The 14,506-nt window shown below is 41.8% G+C and overlaps 1 protein-coding gene across 3 annotated transcripts in view; it reads left to right on the top strand.

Moving 5' to 3' along the window:
* Positions 1-4,044: 4,044 nt before the first annotated feature.
* Positions 4,045-14,506, top strand: part of ELAPOR1 (endosome-lysosome associated apoptosis and autophagy regulator 1) — an 850,357-nt gene continuing 839,895 nt past the window's right edge. For all 3 annotated transcript variants that reach the window (XM_085643413.1, XM_085643411.1, XM_085643414.1), the window contains exon 1: positions 4,045-4,225. In XM_085643413.1, coding sequence (XP_085499539.1) covers positions 4,130-4,225 — 96 coding nt within the window. In that variant the 5' untranslated portion in view covers positions 4,045-4,129. The remainder of the gene's footprint in view (positions 4,226-14,506) is intronic.

Raw genomic sequence — 14,506 nt, 5'->3', positions numbered from 1 at the left:
TTTTCAGTGGATATATATATATACACACACACACACACACAAACACACACTGCTGCTCGAAGGTAATTGAGTCACTGGTAAACCAGCATCTGCCTCGTTACCTGGAACAAAATAACCTTCTGGATTCTTCCCAGTCCGGATTCCATACCTCGCATTGCACTGAAGCCGCACTGCTGGAGGTCACGGATACAATAAGGATGACATTGGACAGGGGGACCCCAGTGATTTTTGTCCTTCTTGATCTGTCGGCAGTCTTTGACACCATCTCTCACAGGATCCTGTTGGACAGACTGCGAGGGATTGGTGTCAGAGGCTTGGCTCTTAAATGGATACAAAGCTATCTATCAGAGTGCACTCAGAGCGTTCAGTTGGGTACCTTTGTGTCACAAACCTCACTGGTGGACAGGGGAGTTCCGCAGGGATCTATCCTGAGTCCTACTCTGTTTAATGTGTATGTGGCTCCTTTGGCAGAAATTATCAGAAGCTGTGGTTTTGAGACCATCTCATATGCAGATGACACGCAGCTGATTGTCCCCATTGGGGATGACATTGTATCCACTCAATCAAAATTTAAAAGCTGCATGTCTAGTAATGCAACGTGGATGAGGAAGAACTGCCTACAGCTCAACTCATCTAAAACAGAGATACTGCTGTTCGGGAAGGCCGAGGAGATCTGGTCCCCCGACTGGTGGCCTCCAGAGTTGGGAGAGGCGCCTTCCCCAAAAAATGGGCTAAAAATCTTGGCATCAGGATCGATAATAAGTTATCAATGGAGGAGCATGTGAAGACATTGTCAGGGACTTGCTTTGGAACTATGAGGATGCTAAGAAAGATATTTCCCTGGATTCCACTCTTGGCTAGAACCACCCTTATCCAGTCACTCTTGGTTAGTCAACTGGACTATGGCAACTCCCTGCTTGTCGGAATAAGGGAAGACCTACTATCCAGACTACAGGTGGTGTAGAATACTGCAGCACGCCTTGCCCTTAATAAACCGGCCCGCGCCCCTTCTGCACCCCTTTTGAGCCAACTTCATTGGCTTCCGATTAGGAAACGAGCTATCTTTAAGATGCTATGTGTGGTCTTCAAGGCTTTTCAGGGGAATGGCCCGGCCTACCTCAATAAGAAGTTTACTTTATATAATCCTACGCGGCAATTAAGATCTAGCAACCGTAACTTTCTGTGCCCTCACAGAATAAACAGAGCAAAAATGGGGTGCCGTGCCTTTTCGTTTCTGGCCCCCAGTCACTGGAACACTCTACCAGAGAAGATCCGGTCTTGTACCGAGATATCCTGTTTTAAGAAACTCTTGAAGACGTGGCTGTTCTAGGAGACTTTGACTATGAGTACTCATTTCTTTGAGTGCCGAGAGATCCCTGTGGGGATGATTCGTTTGCGCTAAATAAATGAGTAAATAAATAAAGTAACCCTCTGAACTACATAGAGCACTAGGCACATTAATGCTTATTGAAAAACATGAAAATGTTTAAAACATCAACAGATCCACTGTTTACTTGTAATTAATTTTGGAGTTTGAAAATGTAAGACCTACAATTTAAAAGGTTTCTATTGTGTCCTTTAGCTACACAAACAATATCAGAGCTGGATTATGACCTTTAGAGGCCGTAAGCACTTTAAAGATTTTGATGCCCCATATATTTCTAATTCAAAATACAAACAATAATCGCCATAAAATAAATGTTATTTTCAAAATGAAACAAAACTTACATTAAAATGGAAAATAATGTTTATTTGGATATACTTCCACTTTATTTATAGGTTCAGCTCCACCTTTGCAGTTTTGCACCCTGTGATCCATTGTTAAATCCGGCAATGGAAAATGTCTGTGGTTCCCCTCATCCCTTGATGCCCTAAACACGTGCCTAATTTCCTTGATTGTTAATCTAGCCTGAATGCAATGCAAAATACGGGTGATTTAGAATGGGTACATACAATAGTCTTAACACAACCTAACCACAAGATGGCGGAACGAAGCTGAGAAATAGGCGAATGTCTTTTTGATACGAAACCATCAGGGACGGATCACGTGATCTGCTCAGGCTCCCATACGTAATAAAAGCCGTGTACTAGTGACGTTGCAGCTTTCCCCATTGTTGTACGCACGCTTCGGAAGGGGGAAGCAGTGGAGGGTTTCCATGGGAGACGGAGCAGGCTTTGCTCTGCTCCTGATGTGCGCGGAGTAGGCTGTCAAGGAGGCGCTGCTCAGAGGAGGAGGGGGTCACCCGGGTGCAAGGAACGACGGAAGAGGACAAAGCTGAGGAACCTTTCGTGAGAGGCGGGAATTTGGAGTGACAGCTGAGAAAGGAAAGATTATTGTTAGAGACTACTACCCAATAAAACTCGAATCAATATTCCACACCTTAAATATCATATATATGTATCTACATATCATATTTTATTAATAAGAAACTCACATAACGCCCACATAAAAATTACAATCACCGTATATGATCTAATACATAAAATATACATTCACGTTATATTTTATAAGGATTGGACAATATAACTTGCGTACACGTAATCAATATTAATTACCCCTTTTTATATTATTACGTATGTTAAAGAATTTTACTGTACATCAGCAGAGATCGCTTGCGTTATCAGATAACACATTTTCATAGTTGCCCTTAGAAACAAGATTATCGTAAAAAATCGAACTAAATCTGATATATGTAAATACATGCATATGTAAGGACAGCATTAAATCTATGCCACGAATGACAAATCTCTTCAAGTAATTCTAAACAAAAGCAACATAGGGGAGGACACAAGCGGCCTGCAAAGGATAAAGGTGCATCATTACACTCCGTTCTAGCTGATATTTGCCTTGTTCAAATAAGCACTCAATGGAGGCCTAAAGCAGGTGTAACAAAAAGAGACCCATAATACATTAAATACAGCACAACGCCGCCAGTTGCATCAAGCACACACCACTGAGGCACTCAGATCTTCCAGACTCAGCACAAAGTGCCAGTCAGGGAGGCACACGAGTGTAACAGAAGTGCTAGCCAGCCTTCGTAAACTCCAACAGACGACTCAAAACCAAATGCGCCAATCAAAGCAGCACGGAACAATGTGATCAACCAGCAGTCACAGGTACATAAGAAATAGCTGCAACCAACACTCACTGCCCAGGCCAATAGACCCGGCAGCTGCTCATAGAAATGAACCTGCACCCACAGAAGAGCCAGTTCACCGCATAGCACACGTGCACACCACCCAAGGACTCACATAGGAACAGACGTGCAGAACCACTAAAATGTGTAGGGCAAGCTGTATCTCTGCTACTAAAATCTATAGGGCCAGCAAGGGAAGCAGTCCTTCTGTACATATACTCACACATGGTGGGACTGCACAGTGCATCTCTCCCACAGATGAGTATAGAGGACAGAAAGCAGGCAGGTGCCTCCAGCATTCACCACACAGACACACACAGTTGGAACTCTTGGGGGTAAGCAGAAAAAGGCCGACAGAGCATCAGGCGCCATCAGGAATGACACACAAAGAAACATTCCCAGGGTACCAGTGCCCAGCTAACCTGCTCTCTGCACATCACAGCAACATTGACGTCTTCTTCCCCGAGCACCACCACAGGCGTCCCGTCCCCAGCCCCACAGACAGCAGCCTCGCCCAGGTAGAGACCTTCGCCAATAATTCTTCTCTCCCAAATGCCTGCCACAGCTGCCCAGTGCCCCGCTTCTCCTATACAGCGGCGCGCCACATTAGCCCAGCGCCCAGCCACATCCGCTCAGTGCCCGGGCACAGCAGCATTGGCACCACCGAGCTGCGCCACAGAAGCATCCTGCCCTGCCGACCTAGCAAAAACCGCACAGACCTCCACAATGCCCGCCCCGCCCTCCCACAGCCTCGCCACAGCAGGCCGGCCCAGGCAGAGGCACGGGTCCAGAGGCAGCAGAGCGCACCTGTGCACAAAGACAGGGTGGGGCCGCCACGCTTGGCCCTGCCCACCTCCCGCCCCCGGGCACGTTCTCCCTCCCACCCGCCTGTAGACTCGAGACAGGTGGCAGCAGCATCAGCCGGGCCCAGACCGCAGCAGGGGCAGCGCTCCATCCTCCACAGACCGGTTCTTTATTCTAAGAGGCGCACCATGCACGGCTCTCAGCTCCTCCTCCTGCAGCTTCTCCTCTGGACAGGGGGTGCCATCCAGGGGGCACTTGGCCTGGAACTCCACGTCTGCAAAGAGGTAGGGCACCGCATCTCTTCCATATGTGTTCTATGAGTCTGTATTCCTTTGTGTGTCTCAGGGAAAACAGTAGAAAACACGTGTTCCAGGTTAAAGTTCTTCTGCGAGGTGACGAGGTGGTGCTCGAGTGTGAATGGTACATCCTCCTGCGTTTGTGTTTAGCGCAGACATTCTGACTCCATTTGCCTTCGTGTAGATTTGAGTGTTATATAAACTGTTTGTTCTGACAAAAAAAGTGCCTTGATGTATGAAACCGCGTTTAAAACACCTTACAACGGTGCACCAGTGCTTCTCAGTTAAATTTGCACGTTTCATTACGTTCTGTGACAAATAAATGTTCAATCTGCAAACAGTTAATACTTCATCACACATTTTACAGCGTTTTATGTGTATGTGTTTGAGTCTAAGTGGAGCAGAGCTTACGTGTACTTATGCCATTGGTAACGTTCTTCTGCGTTTTAGAGAAAAGGCATCATGCAGGCTTCTAATAAAGGTGATAGATTCACAATGCAGCGGAAAGCTGTCATTAGCACCTGGCAAGTTTTACATAGAACAGGTGCAAAACATTTCAGAGTTTACTGCGGAACTTTTCCAAACATGACGTCTCTGGAATGCCTCGTGTGAATGGCATGTATGCAAAAACGAAATAACTGGGAGAAAATAATCCCCACCCTACCGCACCCCATCCCCTAGAAAACGACATCACTAATGGGGCTCTCATGACACGTGGTCCCTTGATTCCCGCGGGCCACTAAAGTCAATAGTATTCAATACCAGCCCAAGCGGAACTATGAGATCCGCAGCCTTGCGCCGATCTGTTTATTTTCAAGGGACATCTCTGAAAATGAGTAATTCATGTGGAAATCGGACCTGGAATTACAGATTCCACCGGTAATTCCTCATTTCTAAGAGGGGCCCATCTTGAAATGACCACGATTTTCCCCACCCTTGGAGTTACCGTTACCATAGCAAATGATGTGGCATAACTGCCAGAGCTGCTGATTTATGGAACTTGGGGACTATGTTCGACGTTAGGTCAACATTCTTTGATTCGGGACAAATCAGGTAATCTCCTCATTGTTTAACACGAGCGTGTAGTAGTGTAATCCGGTGAGTAGTGTAATCCGGTGCTCATGTAAAGTGCCCATATGCCCATGTTTGTGAAATATATAACTGATATAAGTGGGTATCAGTAACTCAGTTTGGGAAAAATATGTGCCATTAGTAAAGGGGGCCTAAAATGGCAGCTGCTTCAAGTAGCTTGCCTTTACAGGGTTCAAGGTTGCTCTAAATGTCAGACTTTCTGCCACAACATATTTATTTCTGCTGAGAGCACTCGTTGTGCCATTAATCACATATTCTCTATGCCCCCCCCCACTTAGTTTAGACAGTGCCACAATACTCTTTAGAAGGGTTTTACTTATTTTTTTAGTTTTTTCATGCATTTTTATTTGAACTCTTCTAGCATTTGCTGGTATTCCAAATGTAGATACTGCTCTTTCCATAAAATTACCGATTGTTGGCAGCCATACACATCATGTCCTATCACCAACTCCAGGCATCCGAAGAGGAGTAGCAGTGGTAAGGGAATCTTATTTCATCCGTATGAGATAGAATGAAGGAATAGCATTGAGTCGAGTCAGGATTTAAGTGTTTTTTTATAGAGCAAGACGAGCCTTGCTTCTAAGCACTATGCAACAATACTCTTCTTTACCACTCTAGGTAGTGACCAGTCTGTTGAAGCAAACTCTGTGTAAAACTACTTTAATGAAAGCATTTCTATCCATAGAAGCTTTAATTTGAAACATACCAAGGGTATAAACTAATGTGCAGGTTTGCTGTTTGTCCCACCCGTCAGTAGTCTCCAGACACAGGTGTTTGTGGGCGCTGGAGAGTCCCTGTATCAGTCACCCCTTGCACACAGTATCACAAGGAGAAGTTATTGCACAGTGTACTCGGTGGAGGCTAAGTAAAGAGGTGTAACAGTGACTGCATTACTTTCAGAACTGAAGGGGACGTTGCTGCCTTTGAAAGCTAGACTCATTACCACACCGCTGGCGGGCAGTCGTAGTTTACGCAAACATCAGCATATGCTAATATGTGGGGAAACCATTACGCAGAAGATTTCAGAGCCTTGTCATTACTTTCGTAAGGCTCCGACAATTTGTAAGATTCTAAGACCAACCCTACTCACCATAAGGCTACAGACGTGTTTTCTTGAGTTGGTCAATCGGTCTTTCTAAGGGCGACTAGTCCATATCTTGTACACATGCAGTGGATTAAATACTTTCAAATTCAATGGGTCTAACAGATATTAGATTTAGTGTTTCATTTACCGCTCTGTCATGTACATACTATATGTGTATTTCAGAGAAGTTATGTGGTTTCGTAAAACATCCTCTGCAAGACCATATAGAATCACTAATCAGAGCAGCTAAAAACAGTGATCAATGATATTTCCTCGCAAGACGCTTCCACAATCGTTCAGTACTGAACACACACTGTCTCACAAAAGAGGATGATGAAGAAAATTGTTCTGGGAAGACAGGAAGCAGCATAGATAACAACGCTTTAGGCGTTTAGAATGTCTCAGTGTTAATGGGGAGGTACAGGTGTATTTTGGAGACTAAAGTTCATTCATTTGCATTTTTCCCATTACTTTTACGAGATGTTGATAAACAGGTGAGGTGTGGGAAAAGGGACCATTTGAAGAACTAGCATGCAGTCTCCAATGTACATATGACTAGGATGGAAATCCCATGACAACCGAATTACCGTCAGCAATTTCAATTTCCTCTTAGCTACCTGAAGAAACGACCACATGGTAACTATTTCAGGTCAGGGAATAGTAACACCACCATCTTAATGACTTGGCATTCTTGGTGAGCACTGTGTAAGCTTCTATGTCTGACTCTGGCCTCCTCGGCTTTGCAGTTGCGTGGAGGCAGAGGAACATACCCATCCAGTCCTCAGCTGGTGAGGTCAAAATCTGTGGACTGGTGGTAAAGTGTCTATCCTCAAGATCGCTATAACATCAAAGTGGGGTTAAAAGTTATGAATAGGCCCACAGTTGACCGTGGCATGGCTGGTTCTATCACAAGTACCACGGTCACTTTGTACAAGTGACATTTGCCCATAATGGTGCACAGTGGCATCACTTCCCTTAGTGAACAAGGTATGTGTCGCCATTTTAGTAAACTACTCAAGCACCCATTTGTGCAAATGCACATTCAGGGCAATTTGCTTTTTTGTGACCATACCTCGGCAAGTTTGCAATTTAGATGGAAAATGCCCACTTGCACTAATGTACATCATGTTTTTAGGTCACGCAGGATAATATTTTTGCTAATGAATCTGGCCTTATGTGTACAGACGATGTAAATATAACACAGAAAAATCCTGAGGTCTAAAAGAGAAAAAGGTGGTATGTAGGGTGAGGAAGAGAAACCTAATGTACGTAGTGGAAAGGAGGAAGCTCCAAAACCATGGTCATACAATCACCGTGGGTAACTAACCCCATCACATGGGATTTTCATCCCAAAGAAAATCTCAAAATCTCAAGGGGCAACAACGCCCTTTTGTGAGACGTGAGAGCTTTGTGCTGTAGGTATTATGCACCAAGAAAGGGAATAAATCCACAATTGAACCTGAAGTGAGTGGGGGTTGCAGTGCTGGTGTACTAGTAGTGCCAAAAACAGAGAGTGTATTAAAAATAGTGACGGGACGGCCAGAAGACTTCTGTTGAACAATGCCGTACCGATACTAGATTAAAAGGAGTGGGGGCAACACTAATCCGGTTTGATCAATGAAGCGACAAAAGAAAAAGTGGTCGACATGTTTCAGCCATAGCGCCTAAATAGGCTCGGCTTTCATCAGGACCTGGAAGCTACTGCAAAAAAGAAACAACGTGACAAAGGATATGTTGGGCACCCTCAACTTGCTTGTAGGGTGCACGTCTCCTCAAAGATACACACAACACCCGTACAAACTGGGTGGTTAAAGGACCTCCACCTGGCAACCGCTCAGGAAGGAACACCGCTCTGTCCGTCGGGGAACCAGGCTGAAATGAGCCTGCAGCCGGAGGTGAGAGCATCACTGCCATGATTAGAGATAGATTGGAATCAGATGGGTGCTCGGAATGACTCCCAGGTGATTTGTGCTTGTGACGCAAGTCACTATTGAATGGACTCAGGCAGTACCACATTGTGCTCATGTGAGAGCCACCCCATTAATACATATGGATGAACTCTCATTGCAATTCTGATAAATGCATTCTTTGCTCAAAACAAATGTTTGCCTTTCTCTTACTCAAATCCTTGGGGGAGGGTGGTTGGGGACTACAAAAAACAACAGTCGTATGTGATCCTGGTGCATTTCCGCAGTTTGAACACTGTCTTAAAAATCCTCTCTGCAAATCCTCGCTCTAGAAAAATGGATCTTAATCCTCATTGTAGAGATTGATAAATTCAACCTGACAAATTCTGTTTTTATTGAAAATGGGTTTACCACTGAGTGTTTCACTGAGTGTTTCACTGAATGATAAGTGCTTATTGAGTCCCCATTTGATGTCTGGTCCTTTCTTCCACTTTCACGTTCTTGCCAATCTGCTTCTGTGTAACTATGTCCCTCCCTTCTTTATCCTCTACTTGGTTGTCTTTTTTTCAGATATTGCTTCCTTATGAGAAGAGGGACTCCAATCCTCCTATGATTCTTTAGACCCACTTCTCCCCACTGCTTTCCTGTCGTCCTTCAGCATCTTCTCCCATCCTACTGTAGGTTACGCCTCACTCTTCCTTTTCCACTAATGTCTCCCCCTCCTTCTGCTGTTTTTCAAACAGGTCTTTTCTTTTGTATCTGCCCGTACACATATTCATCTCCGCTTTGCTCATGTCACTACAACTTCTGTACTTCTGTACTTCCCTTGATCCGCTGCTCTAGTCGGTCCAGAAAGAGAAGAAAAAGTTCTTGCAATTTCCCTCTTGTTGCCTATTTTGCTTTTTTAAGCTAATTTACCTATTTATTTCCTGCTTTAAGATTTACGGTGTTTAGTTTAATAAACAAACATTTGACTTCAGACCTGTGAATCGGTGATGGGTCAGTACGTTTTTGTTTTACCTTAAGTTTTGTCAGTATGCCTTTTTCTCAGAACTATCTTTCAGCATTTTCCATCACGTTGGGTGCTTCATCAAAATCAGGTATGATTAAAACATTACCTAATCTAACCCAAGTGTGGTAGACTTTGGCTAAATAAAATATCAATGTAACCACTCCGTCCTGTGTAATCCTTCCACTGACAGAATAAATCAGCTGCTGTGATGTGGTGAAAATCCTCATACGACATAAAGCAGTTAAAAAATGTTAACAAATGATTATGGAGTCTCCTCTGTGTCTTCTGGGTACTTTCCAGACACATGGTGTCTGTATTTGGTGTTGGAAGACGCTGCCTTCTATCTTTCCTGCTTGTAGTATTTAGAAGTTGTACTTACACATACTGATAGAATCCATAAAATGTTGACAATAACCCTACTTTACTTTGTTACAAGCAAAGATGACATTAAACATATATAAAAAAACTGAAAGTATCGAAATACTTAGCAAATGAAGTAGTGCTCAGTATTTTTATTAAGAAAAAAATAACAAACTAAAGGACCCAGACATAACCAGAAAGGATAAAAGAAGAAAATACACAACAAATCCTGACATAATGCAGAATATGAAAAACATAGACTAAATTAAAATTCTTTGTGATTAACAGTATACATTATTACTGCCCATCCATATTCCTTCACACATCTTGGTTGTAGTTTCCTTGAAAACATATTTCTTCCAACTCTTTAGGACAATGACTTGCAAGAAATAGAGGTCTTCACATATCAGAATGAATAACCTTTCATTTGTTTAAGACAGTTTTCCAGCATATAGGCCCAAAGTATCCAAAACTGTGCATACACAGACAACTCAAGAGAGTCCTGAAGCTCTTGCAACAAAATACATCACGGGGACGTGGATAATGGAAGACCCACCAGTACAATTCCACCATAATGCATTTCTGTAGCATGTTATTGTTGTTTGCCACTAATACACCGCACTGTAAACTGGTGCATAGATGATCCTTCATGTCCACACGAACAACATGGTATTGAATCTTACAAGTCTAGACTTTCCTTAGCTATTAATACTTTATTGTATATGGTTATTATAAAACCCTTCACACAAATGAGCTAAAAAAAGAGCATCCATGTTAAACGATACAAATCTTTTTTTTTAAGTTAAAAAACAAGTTAGGAACACATACATAAAATTCAAGTGAAGTTATGAATAAATACATACAATTCAAGTGAATTCAAGGAACAAGAGGTCTAGCAAAACCACAGACCAATTTTACGTTATATTTACTGCACATTCAACTTTTAGCTGCTGAGGCATTAATGCAAACCACTATTCATAGCTAGTATGATATTTCAAAATATAGCGTAATTACTTAAGCATCTTCAGTATTTCCCACGTTATTAAGACGCATTTCACTGTAAGGAATGATCCATAATAAGTTAGCTGTGCGCAATCAATTATTTAATGTTAGACAGCACATTTCTAGTTATTCCTGGATTGCGCTTTCCAACAGAAGTACAATATCTTTTTAGAAAGTGGCAGGGCTTCTGTATCGTTTAGCATGTGAGATCTTTATATGCACATAGATTTCAAATATTCAAATAATACCTGATCCTCAGTGTCTTAGCTAACACTCAACCTTTCCAGAAATGCATGTGATTTTAACGCTTAAAAGCTGTATTCCACTAGAGTGACGCTTCCTTATGAATTTTCAATAAGTATTGTACAGACATTTTTTTGATACTTTATTGGCAAATGATACCCTAGAGGAACTGACCCGCTTGTGAATGTTTTGACCTTTTAAATGAGAAACTCCAGAAGGTTATTTCATGCCACCAGGATCAAGTGTAAGCATCTGATTGGAGTTAATGATGAAATGACCACCGGCCAACATTTTGTGACTTATGGAAGTAATTTCTGAATTGAGCCTCATGTATGCTCCTGGGGGCTCCTTTGCCAACTTGAAAAGAAACAAAGACAGTTGCCTAACCTGTCTTGTTCCTCTCTTCATCTGAAAACAACTTGAGCTAATCCCATTATTAGACTGAGCCTCAGAATATAATATTTTCAATATGCTTTTAATACAGTCTTGAAAGACGTGGCAAAAGCATAGGTGCTGACTCTGTAACAAATTAAATATAAAACAGTCCATAGTATGCCCATCTATGCCGGGAGATTTTAGTTCAATAGTTAATGGATTCTTTTGCATCCTCCTCATTAATAATACTCACACAACTAATAATTTTATCATGGTCAATATTTATCATAAATATTTCCATTTGTTCTTCTAAAATAAATATTCTGTCTTTGAATAATTCTAGTGATCTAAAAAATCCCATATGTATTCCACTATTAAAAGGGATTACATTCAAATCCAAAATAATTGAAATAACAACCTCACAGTTAGGATGTTTTTGAACCTATGGGACAACATTCACTGAAACAGTTTCTATGCATGCATCTGTCTAGAGCTGGGCACTGAATACTCTGCCTAGGAACTCCACTGTATCTCTTTTCCTCCTCTATGCTAAAAGCTGAATATCTGTGTTTGGCTCTGAATTCATTTTATAAGCAAAAGGTAGTATTTTCTTTAAAATATAAGTATCTTTCTCTTTCTTATGGAAAGTGTAATTTATAAATTCACCTATAAAAGTGATCTTTAGTACCTCGCAAAGCCAATGCAGACTAATTGCTTTAGCGTTCTATTCAGTCCCTTTCAGGCTTGTGCCCAAGCTGCCTAACTAACTTCTAATGTTTTGATCTGTAGGGATACAAGGACTAGCACATTTTTAAACACTCTATCCTTGAAACTGATTTCCAGCATCCTCCTGCATGGTCCGCTATGTCAATTTCTCATATGTTAGATTTACTTAAACTATTCACCAACTCTTCCCTTGTAAGAAAAGAATCCATGCAAGACTGCTTGAAAAGAAAATACATGTGCTCATGAGGATTTACACAGTGAGTGAGCAACTTCCTCAAGACCATTTTTCTTGTGACATAGAAGAATAAGGCAGCATCCTGACTCAAGGAACCAAGCAACTCCTTCTCCTTAAGATGAAACTCTGGACAGTATTGTGGGGCTACAAAGCACTAGGTTCTGTACCTGGACAATTTTAAGAATCTCCAATCAGTGCTTTTCAACACTTTGCAGTCACAAAATGCTGAATGTGGCTTAGACAGAGAATGTGCACCTGCTGGCTTCCCCTGAATAACTGGAGGGATTATGAGTCCTCAACCTAGTCAGCAGATGCATGTTGTTGCTGTGTAAATACATAAGCACTATGCCGATGACATCAAGTGCCAGTCTAACAGTGTACTGATTATCTGAGAAGTTACAAACCTCTCTGTTTGCTAAATGTTTCTTTACTACACACTGGGACTGATGACCGTGTAGTTGTTCCAGAGCAACTGCAGTTGTGATCAGTTCGCCCTGGTCAACTGTTGCCAAACTGAAGGAGAAAGGTACTAACAGAAAAGTGAGCCAAACCACTAAATTGATGATGAAGATAATGATCTGTATTTGTAGAGTGCATTGTGATGTCCGAAGAAAAGTCTGTGAAGATGACAACAGCAATACCTTTAACTGCTTCTGAAAGGATAGATTGTTAGATTGCTGATGTAAGGCAGATGGAAGCTGCTTCCAATATATAGCAGCTGGAGTTCTACAAAATTAGATTTACAAATATTAGAGATGCACAACAAATAGCCATTGGTAGACTACTTGGTGCGTTCAGGTCTGTAAGTGAAAGCAATGATTTTTCAGCTAGATTGTTCCCTTCTTAAAAAGGCTCTATTAAAAACGTAGAGTTTTAAAGATGGAACACTTAGTGATTAGAAGCCAATGGAAGGTTTTGAAGTGATGACTAATGGATGTTCAAGAGGAAATTCAAGAATGAAACAGGCTGGCAGATTATGGTGATTTGAGGCAAAATACACAGAAGAACCTAAATAAACCCTGTTTGTCCATTTGCCCTCATTGCCACAAGGAACCACCATATGCTCATTCAATGTTGTTCTGCTTCAAGGCTGAAGTCATTATTGAAGGTCTTCTGAGCATATGCTGTTGCCATGGAGCAGAGTGTATCGTGTTTTGGCGAGGTTCTTTAGGACAGGGTGTTTTTAAGATGCTGTTGTACCAACACTGTTACTACAATAACATTTGGTGTTATTCTTCATTCTTAGAGACAACTGTAGTCCATCACCTCTTATTATAACTCTTTTTACATGTTTTTACCATTTAACCACATCTCGTGTGTTTGTCCTGCCTGTCTTTATTACGTAAGGAATACCATTGACATTTACAGCTAATCAAATCCTTATTTGATAATTAAATAGCTTTACAGTAATCTCTGTTCCTTCAACTTTTTAGGAGGAAATCAAACTTTTTATAGCAAACACAAACAATAATTTTCAGTTCTATTAATGACACAGACAAGTAGTATGCAATCTCTTCCTTTCATTTTAATTACAGCATAGATTAACCCCTCCATTCTGAAATGCCTGTAGAGAATCCAGGCGGAAGCCTCCTCCCTTTTTGTCTTCATGGAAAATAATGCTGAAAAACCATTGGGGTGTGGGAACACACAGTCTGGTGGCTTGTTTCTGAAACAGCAAGGCAATGTCTTGATCTATAAAAGTCTGTTTGTGAGCAGAACAGAGAATTTGTTTGGGTGGATTGGTCTGGTAAGGTGTTGAGTAAAATTATAGCATCCTCAATGGAATCAGCCTCTAAAACCTCAAGCCCTTCAAGGGAAAGATGGATCTCTTCTTTGAATGTTGTTTCAAGATCATCTCCAACAAGGATTTCCCTTGAAGGGAACCTGATGGGACATGTGGTTGGCGAGGCACTGTTGAAAATGCGAGTTTCACTTGGGCCTTGTCAAGTGATGTAAATGTCTTAACAATCTTTACCATATCTTTAACAAGGGAATCACCAAACAGTAGTCCACTGCCTCATTTGTTGCAAGTTTACAAAACTTAGGATCTATTCTCAAAAGTGTGGATCTGCGGCATTCTGAATATTATGCACAAATTACCCAGGAGACAAATGTCTCTCTGGATCCGTCCCACCAGAACATCTGAATCAAACAGGAGCCTTGATTCTGGATCTTCGAAAGCTGATCCGACAAATCAAAAAGTTTATCTTGCCATGCTTTCCAAGATCTGACA

This window comes from Triturus cristatus, chromosome 1_1 (genome assembly GCF_964204655.1).
Source record: "Triturus cristatus chromosome 1_1, aTriCri1.1, whole genome shotgun sequence".
Classification (NCBI taxonomy): Eukaryota; Metazoa; Chordata; class Amphibia; order Caudata; family Salamandridae; genus Triturus; species Triturus cristatus.
This window is presented reverse-complemented; position numbering and strand designations above follow the sequence as displayed.